This window comes from Littorina saxatilis, linkage group LG4 (genome assembly GCF_037325665.1).
Source record: "Littorina saxatilis isolate snail1 linkage group LG4, US_GU_Lsax_2.0, whole genome shotgun sequence".
Lineage (NCBI taxonomy): Eukaryota > Metazoa > Mollusca > Gastropoda > Littorinimorpha > Littorinidae > Littorina > Littorina saxatilis.
This window is the reverse complement of record NC_090248.1, coordinates 1,359,165-1,374,435: the sequence shown is the minus strand read 5'-3', so window position 1 is coordinate 1,374,435 and position 15,271 is coordinate 1,359,165. Positions and strand designations below refer to the sequence as shown.

Genomic DNA, 15,271 nt, shown 5'->3' with positions numbered 1-15,271 from the left:
ATTAATTAGTCTTACGATAAAAATGTAAGAAATCGATCCAAAAATGATTTTATCTTATTCTTTATCATTTCCTGATTCCAAAAACATATAGATATGATAGGTTGTATTCAAAACAAGCTCCGAAAGTTAACAAGAATACAGAAAAGCGCGCTTTCCTGCTTAGAACAATACGCTACCGCACTATTCTGGCGTGTTAATTTCACTGCGTTTTGCACGTGGAAGGTGAGCGATTTCCTTCTCGCGGGGATTGACGAAGCTGTACTGTCTTTGTGAAAAACTACAGTGCGTTCAGTTTCATTCCGTGAGTTCGACAGCTTGACTAAATGTAGTAATTTCGCCTTACGCGACTTGTTGTTATTTGTTCTCAGGGAGTGAAAACAAATTGTAACAAGTCGCGTAAGGCGAAAATACAACATTTAGTCAAGCTGTCGAACTCACAGAATGAAACTGAACGCAATGCAATTTTTCAGCAAGACCGTATACTCGTGCATCGTAAGTCCACCGCTCGTGGCAAAGGCAGTGAAATTGACAAGAAGAGCGGGGTATAGTAGTTGCGCTGAGAAGGAGAGCACGCTTTTCTGTACCTCTCTTCGTTTTAACTTTCTGAGCGTGTTTTTAATCCAAACATATCATATCTATATGTTTTTGGAATCAGGAACCGACAAGGAATAAGATGAAAGTGTTTTTAAATTGATTTCAAAAATTTAATTTTGATCATAATTTTTATATTTGTAATTTTTAGAGCTTGTTTTTAATCCAAATATAGCATATTTATATGTTTTTGGAATCAGAAAATGATGAAGAATAAGATGAACGTAAATTTGGATCGTTTTATAATTTATTTTTTTTTAATACAATTTTCTGATTTTTAATGACCAAAGTCATTAATTAATTTTTAAGCCACCAAGCTGAAATGCAATACCGAAGTCCGGCCTTCGTCGAAGATTGCTTGGCCAAAATTTCAATCAATTTGATTGAAAAATGAGGGTGTGACAGTGCCGCCTCAACGTTTACAAAAAGCCGGATATGACGTCATCAAAGGTATTTATCGAAAAAAAGAAAAAAACATCCGGGGATATCATTTCCAGGAACTCTCATGTAAAATGTCATAAAGATCGGTCCAGTAGTTTGGTCTGAATCGCTCTACACACACACACGCACAGACAGACAGACAGACAGACACACACACACACACACATACACCACGACCCTCGTCTCGATTCCCCCTCTATGTTAAAACATTTAGTCAAAACTTGATTAAATGTAAAAAGAAGTGTTTGTTAAGGGAGATAATTTGAAGCAATTTTTTTCAAAAATCAGTAAAACTGCGTAGTAACATTCTCCAAACATTAAAAAAAATAACGAATAAAGGTCTCTACACAGGTTGTCTACCCATTTTTATATTTAGTCAAGTTTTGACTAAATATTTTAACATCGAGGGGGAATCGAAACGAGGGTATGGTGTATGTGTGTCTGTCTGTCTGTCTGTCTGTCTGTGCGTGTGTGTGTGTGTGTGTGTGTGTGTGTAGAGCGATTCAGACTAAACTACTGGACCGATCTTTATGAAATTTGACATGAGAGTTCCTGGGTATGAAATCCCCGAACGTTTTTTTCATTTTTTTGATAAATGTCTTTGATGACGTCATATCCGGCTTTTCGTGAAAGTTGAGGCGGCACTGTCACGCCCTCATTTTTCAACCAAATTGGTTGAAATTTTGGTCAAGTAATCTTCGACGAAGCCCGGGGTTCGGTATTGCATTTCAGCTTGGTGGCTTAAAAATTAATTAATGACTTTGGTCATTAAAAATCTGAAAATTGTAAAAAAAATTAAAAATTTATAAAACGATCCAAATTTACGTTTATCTTATTCTCCATCATTTGCTGATTCCAAAAACATATAAATTTGTCATCATTTTCACGAGTTTTCATTCACAAGCACCTGGGAAATAAATCTCATGTTCCCCGGGGAATAAATCCCCGGTTACCATAGTTGCAGGAAGCCCTATTACATGGATAATCAAAAGCAAACCCAATAGAAACGCTCGAGGATTCTTCGGCTCTTTTCATTGGCGTTTCCCCAGACCTAAACAGACGACACTGCTTCGCCAAGTTCCAAATACTAACTGGCAAACTGGCAAATGTAAACAAAAAACAAAACTACCTCATCAAAGGTCATACATTTATGCTTTATCGCAAACAAATGAAACCTATCGATATGTTTTATCTTCTCACAAAGTCATGGAGTGCGTGTATCTCTGTTTGGAGAAACACGAACGTAAGTTTAAGTCAAACCAATTGACCCCTGACACACACATTTTGACCCGTGCACAAGACGTTGTATCGATAAACTACGCGCAAATAAAAAAATAATAATAAAAAAGCAAAGAACATAGCAACAAGAAATGAAGACATCTGACAAAGCCGAGCAAGCAGAATGACAAGTCTAATGAAAAACAGAGAGGCAATGAGAAACAAGATCGCGATTATCTTTCCTTCGCGGCACGACGCAAATCGTTTGTGTCCTTTGACCCAATTCGTGCAGTGCTGCACGATGCAAATCTTCTGTGACCTTTGACTCAACGTAGCTTCAATATTCGATTACTAATATTTACCACTGAAAACCGAGGGGTGGAATACCGAGAGGGGCAGGGTGGTAGGGCGATGGTGAAATGTAATGAAGAGACACGTGTAGCAATAAGAGAAAACCGATTCTGCAATAACACAAACAAGAACAAACAAGTCGCGTAAGGCGAAAATACAATATTTAGTCAAGTAGCTGCCATTTTTTCAGCAAGACCGTATAATCGTAGCATCGTCAGTCCACCGCTCATGGCAAAGGCAGTGAAATTGACAAGAAGAGCGGGGTAGTAGTTGCGCTAAGAAGGATAGCACGCTTTTCTGTACCTCTCTTTGTTTTAACTTTCTGAGCGTGTTTTTAATCCAAACATATCATATCTATATGTTTTTGGAATCAGGAACCGACAAGGAATAAGATGAAAGTGTTTTTAAATTGATTTGGACAATTTAATTTTGATAATAATTTTTATATATTTAATTTTCATAGCTTGTTTTTAATCCGAATATAACATATTTATATGTTTTTGGAATCAGCAAATGATGGAGAATAAGATAAACGTAAATTTGGATCGTTTTATAAATTTTTATTTTTTTTTACAATTTTCAGATTTTTAATGACCAAAGTCATTAATTAATTTTAAAGCCACCACGCTGAAATGCAATACCGAACCCCGGGCTTCGTCGAAGAGTACTTGACCAAAATTTGAACCAATTTGGTTGAAAAATGAGGGCGTGACAGTGCCGCCTCAACTTTCACGAAAAGCCGGATATGACGTCATCAAAGACATTTATCAAAAAAATGAAAAAAACGTTCGGGGATTTCATACCCAGGAACTCTCATGTCAAATTTCATAAAGATCGGTCCAGTAGTTTAGTCTGAATCGCTCTACACACACACACACACACACACACGCACAGACAGACACACATACACCATACCCTCGTTTCGATTCCCCCTCGATGTTAAAATATTTAGTCAAAACTTGACTAAATATAAAAACCCAACACTGACCTATATGAATATTTAATCAATAATATGATCGTCTGCGTTGCAGGTGTGCAAATGAAGGGTTGGGGGGGAGGGGGGTAACTTGATCATTAATTTGTGTGTGTCAGTGTTTGTGTTCATGGACTGATTGTGAGGGAGGGGGAGGGTGGGGTGTGTTTCAGGTTTTGGTGTGGGTATGAAACGAGCAAAACAATACCCACACCACAAAATCTTGGAGGCAAAAAACACTCGCCGTCGCATCATTTTGTCCGCACAATATTATATGCACCAACAACCGGAAAGAAAGGTGACAATGGAAAAAGACTCATCTTTGCTTCCTGCGATTCCTTGCCCCCGACGTCGCACGATAATCCACATAACAGATCTGTTGTGAGATGGTCAACGCTGACTGTGCAAGCAAATCACCTCGTTTGAAATACGACAATCCCATCGCTCGAATGCAACATGTGGGCACTATCGTCTCAAAGGCGCTTGCTGTTGCTTTCACACACCACTCTGTAGTCGGAACCTACAGAACTTCGCATCCTCAAACCTGACATACTTGTCTCAACATTATAAACTCAAATCACACACAGTAAGTTGCTTTCGCACGCCAGCTTTGAACAACGTGCTGGGGCCCCGAACATGCATTATAATAACAGAACTCGCGTTTCAAACCATGGCTCCCTGTGTTGATTTTTCACTTAATGTTGAACCACCAAAATGATGACAAAAACGATGTTTGATGGTTTATTGCCAGACCAGCTTTTTTGTCGGTCCTCGGGGGGCATATCGACTTTTGTTTCATATTTATTGACCGCGGCCTTCGGCCTTGGTCAATAAATATGAAACAAAAGACGATATGCTCCCCCTCGGACCGACAAAAAAGCTGGTCTGTCAACAACCCATCAAACATCTTATAATGTTATATTCGGATTAAAAACAAGCTCTGAAAATTAAATATATAAAAATTATTATCAAATTTTTTTTTTAGAAATCAATTCAAAAACACTTTCATCTTATTCCTTGTCGGTTCCTGATTCCAAAAATATATAGATATGATATGTTTGGTTTAAAAACACGCTCAGAAAGTTAAAACGAAGAGAGGTACAGAAAAGCGTGCTATCCTTCTTAGCGCAACGAATACCCCGCTCTTCTTGTCAATTCCACGGGCACTGCCTTTGCCACGGGCGGTGGAGTGACGATGCTACGAGTATACGGTCTTGCTGCGTTGCGTTGCGTTCAGTTTCATTCTGTGAGTTCGACAGGTACTTGACTAAATATTGTATTTTCGCCTTACGCGACTTGTTATATTTAGTCAAGTTTTGACTAAATATTTTAACATCGAGGGGGAATCGAAACGAGGGTCGTGGTGTATGTGCGTATGTGTGTGCGTGCGTGTGTGTGTGTGTGTGTGTGTGTAGAGCGATTCAGACTAAACTACTGGACCGATCTTTATGAAATTTGACATGAGAGTTCCTGGGTATGAAATCCCCGAACGTTTTTTTCATTTTTTTGATAAATGTCTTTGATGACGTCATATCCGGCTTTTCGTGAAAGTTGAGGCGGCACTGTCACGCCCTCATTTTTCAACCAAATTGGTTCAAATTTTGGTCAAGTAATCTTCGACGAAGCCCGGGGTTCGGTATTGCATTTCAGCTTGGTGGCTTAAAAATTAATTAATGACTTTCGTCATTAAAAATCTGAAAATTGTAAAAAAAAATAAAAATTTATAAAACGATCCAAATTTACGTTTATCTTATTCTCCATCATTTGCTGATTCCAAAAACATATAAATATGTTATATTCGGATTAAAAACAAGCTCTGAAAATTAAATATATAAAAATTATTATCAAAATTAAATTGTCCAAATCAATTTAAAAACACTTTCATCTTATTCCTTGTCGGTTCCTGATTCCAAAAACATATAGATATGATATGTTTGGATTAAAAACACGCTCAGAAAGTTAAAACAAAGAGAGGTACAGAAAAGCGTGCTATCCTTCTTAGCGCAACTACTACCCCGCTCTTCTTGTCAATTTCACTGCCTTTGCCATGAGCGGTGGACTGACGATGCTACGAGTATACGGTCTTGCTGAAAAATGGCAGCAACTTGACTAAATATTGTATTTTCGCCTTACGCGACTTGTCTTGATTGCATTGCTTTTAAGTAGAAATCCTTTTTTCTCAGAATTTGTTGTTACGAATAAGATTCAAAGGAGGCAATTGATCTACTCTTATACCTTTATATACAAATGGATGTGAGTGTGTCTGTCTGTGTGTGTGTGTGTGTGTGTGTCTGTCTGTGGTCGCCATACCTCAGAGATGGAAAGAGGCAGTCTGGCCCCGTGTAATCGTTGATATTGTACTTCTCACACACACAAACACACTCACTTACACACATACATGTACTTACACACACACTCAAACACACTCACATGCACTTACACACACACACACATACATGCACTTACACACACACACATACATGCACTTACACACTCAAACACATACATAACTTACACACACACATACATGTACTTACACACACACACATGTCCTTACACACGCACACACACTCTCTCCATCTCTCTCTCTCATCACCCCCAGGTTCAGCAGGACCAACACAAGACACAAGGAATGTTGCAGCTTTATAGTATCACAGCATGCCTTCAAACTCTACACCATCATTAACAATATCATTTTTAGCAATGGAAACTTTGGAATGCGCATGTAGCAAAAGCATAGTCGACTCCACTGGACGGATTGGTCTTTAAATAACGATTTAAAAAAAGGAAATCTTGCAATACTAAAACTATAATGTGAGTTAACATAAGACAAAATTATTGTTCCAAGCATGTCACTGTACAAAACACCTGAAAAATCATTAGAAGAAAAATCTATTTTGCCAATAACTATTTTACAACATTTTTTTTATGTGGCTCTGGTATTCACTGCTCTAACAAATAAATGACTGAAATACTGTATTTGCATAGAAAACAAACAGCCACACAAAAAAATAAAGCAACAGCACACAAAATCAGTCAAATAGATTTAAGTTAAACAATGTTTTGGTGTACACAAAAAATACCAAAAATTATTCATTACATTACTTTTAATAAATTCGTAACTGTAGTGGTATTCCACAAAACAAGCGAACAGTCAATATATGCAGCCAAACATAATCAAATGCAATGTGAAATTGTTAACAAAGAAATCAAAAGTGAAAAATAAAATTGTTATTGAATCAACAAAATCATTTAACAATAACACAGCATTTTCTCTTTTTTTTATCTGGTGGAAAAGGAGCAAAAATATTTTACGATCATCTTATTTAGGCTGTTAAAAGTGTCCCAAAGGCATGTAAAAGTTGGGAAAACCTCCTTGGCACTGAAATTAACTGGGATAGAATTTTCCATAAAACAAAGAAAATACAAGATGTGAAATATCAATGGTTCCAAATTAAAATAAATAATAGGGTTCTCGTGAATCATTCAATATTGAAGGACATGGGTGTAGTCACAAGTAATGTGTGCAATTTTTGTGAACTGGAAAAAGATACAGTTTACCACTACTTGTGGCAATGTGAACATGTCCAGGTTTTTTGGTCTGAGTTTGAAAAATGTCTGAAAGAAAAAGGTTTTAACTGTGACAGACTCAGACTAACACCAACACTGATATTATTGAACCATGAAAACCACATTAAAACAGACGCTGGTTTTGACTATATTTTATTAACAGCAAAGTTTTTTGTATACAAATGTAGAATTAACAAAATTCGTCCTCGCCTGCAAATGTTTTTAAGAGAACTATGTAACTTATATCAAATTGATAAATATGCTCACAATATCCTCATAAAACAAATTCAGTTTATTAAAAAATGGAACCCGTACCAACAGCTAATAACAGTTTGATGACAACTGGTGATGTTGTGATTTGCTATTACAATAGCCGTTAATGCATTTCTGATTTCGGGATATGCATGCTTTGAACATATAACAATACCAACTGCCATGTAGCTTGTCATATGTGTTTAACTCTGTTACTGCTGCAATTTACTATCAGTATAAGTATCAATGCTTTTAATTTGTCATTGTAAATCTGTTTTCCTGAATAAAAAAACTGTTGAAGAAAAAAAAGAAATCAAAAGTGTAAAATGAGTTCCGGCAATGTACATTCACAGATAGTCTTGACCCCCCCCCCCCCCAAAAAAAAAAAAAAACCCCACCCAAAACAACCCAACAACCCACCACCAACAAAACATTCCTCTGAGTTAGCTTTAATGATTGGTGTTGGAATAATCGTATCGCTGTCCCCGTGGTAATGGACACAAAATGTACATTTCTACGTGAAAAGGAACGCTGTGGCTGAAAAATACAATCTCTACACATGATGTCACACACATCTTTACACATGATGTCACACACATCTCTACACATGATGTCACACACATCTTTACACATGATGTCACACACATCTTTACACATGATGTCACACACATCTTTACACATGATGTCACACACATCTTAGACACGCACGTAAAGCACTCAGACTCTAAATTCATAAACTCTTCAATAATACCAGTGTTTCAAATCTAAATCACAAAAACGTATCACGTCTCAAATACTATACATCAAAATAAAACTCACTGCTGAAAACAACACAAGAGAATCCCAGTGTTTGGTCCAATAAAGACCCTATGCTGTCCATTTATCTACTATCCCTGGCCAAATATACAGCAGTACAATATCACAACAAAGTCAATAACCAAAGGTAAAACAAAAACCATCACAGTTCAAAACATGATATTACAGCCGTGCTTTCGGCAATTCTCAACCAAAATTCACACTGTGTTCTACTCTTTGGTCCTTGTTCTTGTAAACGTTTTTTGTATTCCACTTTCATTCTGTTAACTTCATCCTTGCAGATTTTCATAGCGCTAGGAGTCCCAAAGTATTCCACACGAATGAAATCTCTAAAACAAAAAACACAAACAATGGTGTGAGGAAGCAATCATGACTGTTCATGTCAAACAATTCTTTTCATGCAGAGCTATACCTTGTTCTTTAACAAAACGCACAGTGAATTAACTGTTCAACACACAATAAAGGCTGTACTTATCAATATGCTCTGCACTTTCACAGAGCTCCACAATTTCCCTGCAAGCCTTATTCCTGTCTTTGCTCTCCTCGCACCCGAGCACTGTCAGTTGACTGGCGCCTAGTCGTCGGACTGACACAGACAGGCGCAGCCTCGCTTGATCCAGTGCTGGACGGGTTTGTCAGTGGCCAGCAGGATGGGCAGCACAAAGTTGGTGGAGTGACCGGTGGTGGACAACACACCTTTCCGCTCGCTGGTCTTGTAGACCGGACACTTGTAGCGCTTGTCGGACGTGTCGATCTCGGTCATCATGCCCGGCTTGAGCCAGATGGTGGGAATGGGCTCGTTGAGCACCCTGGGTAGCTGCTCTCCCAGCTTTCCTCTGCACAACACACCATGGGTCAGATGCATCCACATACAACTCTCCCCCGCCAGAGAGAAAGAGAGAGAGAGTGAGAGTGAGAGAGAGAGGGAGAGTGAGAGAGAGAGAGTAAGAGAGAGAGGGAGACAGAGACATAGACAGAAAGAAGATAAAGAGAGTGATAAAAACACAGAGTGAGAGAGATACAGAAAGTGTGTGAGAGACAATGAGAAAGAGAGCACAGTACTGCAGAGTTAGACAGACAAGAGTGAGGACAAGACGAGGCGAGACGAGACGAGACGAGACGAGACAAGATGTACGTGTCGAGAGTGAGAAAGAGAGCACAGTACTGCAGTGTTAGACAGACAAGAGTGAGGACTAGACAAGACAAGACAAGCCAAGACAAGACGTACGTTTCGTGGTCCCAGCGAGCACCGTCCAGGAAGAGACCGTGGATGTAGGCACCATCCTCGGGTCGACCTACCGCTGTGTTCAGCACCTGCCACACATTACACGTTGCTATCAGCTGGTGTGGTCAACAATCAAGTTCATATGTCCTAAAAGAGGATGAAGAGAGTCTTAGCTTCACAGCACATCCCCCCCCCCCCCCTCTTGGAGAAAGAGGTGAGGATTAAAGCAAAAAGGACAGAATAAATGAAAGAGGAAAACTTAGTAAAAAATAAAAACCTCATTCGTCACAGCAGGTATGCTATTCCTGTTTTCACAAACACAAACACACACACACATGCAAAGGACAGGGTAAACAAATCTCTACAGAAGACCACATCACATGTACTTCAAGCATCCACACTCCCTGAGAGTCAATCATCCACACACCCTGAGAATCAATCATTCACACACCCTGAGAATCAATCATGAGAATCAATCAATCATGAGAATCAATCATTCACACTCCCTGAGAATCAATCATTCACACACCCTGAGAATCAATCATTCACACTCCCTGAGAATCAATCATTCACACACCCTGAGAATCAATCATTCACACACCCTGAGAATCAATCATTCACACTCCCTGAGAATCAATCATTCACACACCCTGAGAATCAAGCATCCACACACCCTGAGAATCAATCATCCACACACCCTGAGAATCAATCATCCACACACCCTGAGAATCAATCATGAGAATCAATCATTCACACTCCCTGAGAATCAATCATTCACACTCCCTGAGAGTCAATCATCCACACACCCTGAGAATCAATCATCCACACTCCCTGAGAATCAATCATTCACACTCCCTGAGAGTCAATCATCCACACACCCTGAGAATCAATCATCCACACACCCTGAGAATCAATCATTCACACTCCCTGAGAATCAATCATTCACACACCCTGAGAATCAATCATTCACACTGCCTGAGAATCAATCATTCACACTCCCTGAGAATCAATCATCCACACTCCCTGAGAATCAATCATTCACACTGCCTGAGAATCAATCATTCACACTCCCTGAGAATCAATCATCCACACACCCTGAGAATCAATCATTCACACTCCCTGAGAATCAATCATCCACACTCCCTGAGAATCAATCATTCACACTCCCTGAGAATCAATTGTCTGTGTCATGCCCCGACAGTCAAAGCCTCGAGACACTGACCTCAAAGTCGAAGGCCAGCTTGTCGATGGGGATGGTGAATTTCCTGGCGTAGTTCTGCATCACGCCCGTCAGGAAGGCTTGCGTGAAGAAAAAGCCAGACACCCAGAACTGGTCTGGCTTCCCGTTGTCATACCACGTCTAGTGAGAGACAAAACATTTACAACCGTCAACATCTTTACAACCGTCAACATCTTTACAACCGTCAACATCTTTACAACCGTGTCAACATCTTTACAACTGTCAACATCTTTACAACCGTGTCAACATCTTTACAACCGTCAACATCTTTACAACCGTCCACATATTTACAACCGTCAACATCTTTACAACTGTCAACATCTTTACAACTGTCAACATCTTTACAACCGTCCACATCTTTACAACCGTCCACATCTTTACAACCGTCAACATCTTTACAACTGTTAACATCTTTACAACCGTCAACATCTTTACAACCGTCAACATCTTTACAACCGTCCACATCTTTACAACCATCCACATCTTTATAACCGTCCACATCTTTACAACCGTCAACATCTTTACAACCGTCCACATCTTTACAACTGTCAACATCTTTACAACCGTCAACATCTTTACAAAATCAGGTCTTACAAGAGAGCCTGTCTGAAGTATACTTCATTGTTATTGTTATTATTTAAGTTGTTGAGACATCGCAGTGCACTAAGGGATTTATAGAGCAAATCGAGAAAATTCATTATTGAACGAAGCTCATAGCGCTGAGTTCAATAATTATTTTCGAGATTTGCTCTATAAATCCCTTAGTGCACTGGGATTGTTTCAATAACGATATTGTCAGTACCGCCATAGAAAAAAGAAGATTCCAAACGCACATTTTGCTACGCGCATTTGAATAGGCATAACTGTGTGGTCAGGTCGTGTACAGTAAGATCTACTTTTGTGTGGGGTGTCTCAAGTGTATCCTACTTTCGTCACACGCATTTTAATTTCCGTTGGTAAATTCCAGTGTAGCGTTAAGCTGAACAGTGATGATCTTTCAGAGAGACCTCATTTGAACTCGAAGAAAGGACTGTGCTCTTCGTTATTTGCGATTCGAAACCTCCAGTCGAGCTTCGACGGATTGACTGTGCGGAGTGACTCCCCTTGAATTGACTATCCCCCCCCCCCGAAAGACTCGACGGTTAGCACATTTTCAAATTAATGTGACATATTTCCCATGTTGTGTCTTCACTCATCGGGGAGTCTGATACTAAATATGAACGGTAAGAATGCTCTGAACCCTACACGTATTATATCCCCATCGTTTTTTCGTTCACATTTGCCCAACATGTTAATTTGCTGAGCGGGGTTTATGTCGCCTGCTAGGCTAAGGCAATCGAACCACTGCAGTCTGCACTGAGTCTGCACGCATGAGGCAGGCTGGTAATAAGTCTTATATGGTAAGAACATACTGAACCCTACACGTTTTCGATTACGATTGTTCTTGCCTTGAAATAATAATTCGGAAACCATTCATTTACTGAACTGATGCAGTCGTATTTCAGTGTAGTCTGCTACGTATGACAGAGTCGATCGAGTCAGTCTTCCAAATGCTGGTCTATTTATTTATTAACTCTTAGCATCCTGTACTGTTCTCTATAGAGTAATGCTCATATCCTGTAAGGATTTGTGAAAATGAGCCATAAATAGGGTTACTCGGCAAAATGTGTGTAACTTTTGTATTTGTTGATAGATTTGCTTTATATTTTAGGGGAGGTTAGCACTTAGGTTGTTCTACATGCCTAGTATGTTACTTTAGTTTTATTTACCCTTTTACCTGTAAAAAATTAAACTTAATTAGCAATTGCAGGTGTTATTATATGTGTGTGTGTTAATAAAACATTTTCATGGACAACTTTCTTATGTTGTGGTGTTTAAGTGTACAGACATCATGCCAAGAAGTAAACATGCACACCACTGACCTTTGGATGACTTTATAATGCATTATTGATGAACGAAATCACAGGTACCAATAAGTCACGTTTTCTTCTATTCACAGTTTTCACTTCAAAACTAATGTCAGTCAGAATGCAATTTCCACAACAGTTTTCAAATGTATTAGCCAGTTTGTATAGTCACCAAAAGTGAAATCCACATCCTTGCCACATCATGTCACTTAACAGGAGGTGTCACAAATACAGGTGTCCGTACAGGTGTAATTTTACACATTGTTTTTGAAAACAGTACAAACTACAAAGTTTTTTGTGCTGCTAGTATATACAATGTTGGTTAATTCTGGTAGTTATGAAATTTTGCAAAGCAACTCTTTTCCCTGCAAAGAGCAACCTGGCATCGAACACATTCCCAGGATGTCTGAACTTTGTGTCCTGAAGATGTCCTGTCAGGACCACTTGCACACACGACACAGTTGCGCACACCCCGTTTCGTTGTGATTTTGGATGGCTCGTGGTTGACTGGCTTCTTTATGACTGGAGGCTGGACTGAGATTTCTGACGTCCGTTTTCTTGAAGAGAAGCCATTGATCAGACCAGTAGCCACAGCAAGGTGAAAATCCAGGTGTGACATTGGTTTGGGACGTGGACCGCCAGGTGCTTCCACATGCAGAATGTATGCGTTGATCAGGCTGACATCTGCCATGAACCAGAACAAGTATTTCCACCACTTCTTGGCTTTGTTTGCAATGCCATAGTAGGAGCGGAGCTGGTCGCTCTTGTCTACACCATTGTAGTTGTCAGTGTACATCTGTATGGCAGTGGGCTTTGGATATGTGACGTCTGGCTGTCCACGTTTTCCATGGCGTGTCAACTGAATGTTTCCCACACTGTTTGCTGTGGAAAGCACACTGACCTGTCTTTTCTTTTCACACCAGGTCACAGCCATAAGTTTCCCCTTCTGCATTTTTTTCATTTCTCCACTGTTTTTCAGCTTGCACGTTTTTATGCCGACTGGCAGTCCTCGACGGTTTAGTCGGACAGTTCCGCAGGCGTAAGTTTTTTTCCGCAGCAGAGCTTCGAGCAGTTGTACCGATGTGAAAAAGTTGTCAAAATAGACGTGATGGAACTTCTTGTACAAGGGCTTCACGAGATCACAAACAACCCTTGTACCAAGGGGCACATTGTTGACACAGTTGACATCTTTCCCAGTGTATATGTTGAAGTCCACCAGGTAAAAACTTTCTGAGTCGGCAATGGCCCATGCTTTGATGCCCCACTTGCACGGTTTAGATGGAATGTACTGCAGAAATGAACATCTTCCTTTGAATTTGATCATTGCTTCATCCACAGCAACATTCTTGTGGGGTTTGTAGTGCCTGGGGAATTTTTTTTTTGCATTGTCAAGCACTGGACGCACCTTGTGTAGTTTGTCATGGCCAGGAAAATTACGAGCAGGATTTTTTGTTGAGTCATTGAGGTGAAAGTACTTGGTCAACAGTTCGTACCTGTTCCTGGGCATGACACTGGCGATACTGTGTTGACGAAGTACTGGATTTTTACTCCAGTAATGTCTGTAGCTGGGAAGCTGCACCACACCCATCAAAAACAGCATTCCAAGGTATGCCTTGATTTCTGCGACACTTGTTGTGAAAGTTGCTGCACCTTGCTGATGGGCATATCGCTCCGTCTCTTCTTTAATTTTTTGGAAGAGTGTCTCCGGGAAAAGTTGAAGAAAATACTCCACTGGTTTGGCATCTAATCCCAAAGGCATAGTTGGTCCAAATTCACTTTCAAAAGGTTCTTTTTCGAAGTCCTCAATAATGTCCACCCATTCTGCATCAGTCAACTTCTGCGTCGGACTCAGAACTATCGATCTCTACCTCCGAATCAAAATCACTGAGATCGGCAGTGTGCACTGTAGACACTGAAATATCACTCTGGTTGTCAACACCAAGTCCCTGCGCTCTTTCTGCGATTAACTGATCGATTAAATCGCCAAATTCTGATCCACTGTCGGACGCATCATCTGCCATGGCGGCCACAAGGTGTGCAGAAAAAAATCCGAGAAAAATTGCGCTAAAACAACCCCAAACAAAGACAAGAGGCGAAGCCTTCAAGGCTCACGTAAGAAATCGACAAACAGTAACACAAACTCAATCACTCCGTCACACATACACACACACACACACACACACACACACACACACACACACACACACACAGTAAGCATAGGTGAAACTGTGCAAGAAAGCGAGACCCTGGATCTGCCAAGTAGTCTCGGCCCGCTCACAAGAACAATGACCGAGACTTTCAGTAATTCCTTTGCGTGACGTCTAACCCTCTTACGTCATAATGTGACGTCTTCAAATAGTTTCTATCACACACGTCGAACACTTTTGACCGAGACTGACGTAATCCATAGACTCGGAAATGTTAAAGTTTCTATCACACACACACACACACACACACGCACGCACGCACGCACAGACAGACAAAGTTTATCATCGCATAGGCTACACTTACGTGAGCCAAAAACTGCAGTCAGCGGGAACTAGAACGCAACTAGAACGTTTCCGGAAGTGGACTAAACCTTCTCTCTCGCACAGAAGAGCTCCAACTTCCTTTGAGGTCATTTCTAAAAATGGCATCAGCGAGTTGCGGTTTCGTGCGGTACAGGACTGACATAGAGGTGCGGTTTC

At 40.1% G+C, this 15,271-nt stretch overlaps 1 protein-coding gene across 2 annotated transcripts in view; it reads right to left on the bottom strand.

Moving 5' to 3' along the window:
* Positions 1 to 6,204: 6,204 nt before the first annotated feature.
* LOC138963742 (dynein axonemal heavy chain 7-like) overlaps positions 6,205 to 15,271 on the bottom strand; it is an 80,856-nt gene continuing 71,789 nt past the window's right edge. For both annotated transcript variants that reach the window (XM_070335590.1, XM_070335591.1), the window contains exons 36-38: positions 10,660 to 10,797; positions 9,441 to 9,526; positions 6,205 to 9,048 (exon numbers count right to left, since the gene is read on the bottom strand). In XM_070335590.1, the coding sequence (XP_070191691.1) occupies positions 8,787 to 9,048; positions 9,441 to 9,526; positions 10,660 to 10,797 (486 nt within the window). In that variant the 3' untranslated portion in view covers positions 6,205 to 8,786. The remainder of the gene's footprint in view (positions 9,049 to 9,440; positions 9,527 to 10,659; positions 10,798 to 15,271) is intronic.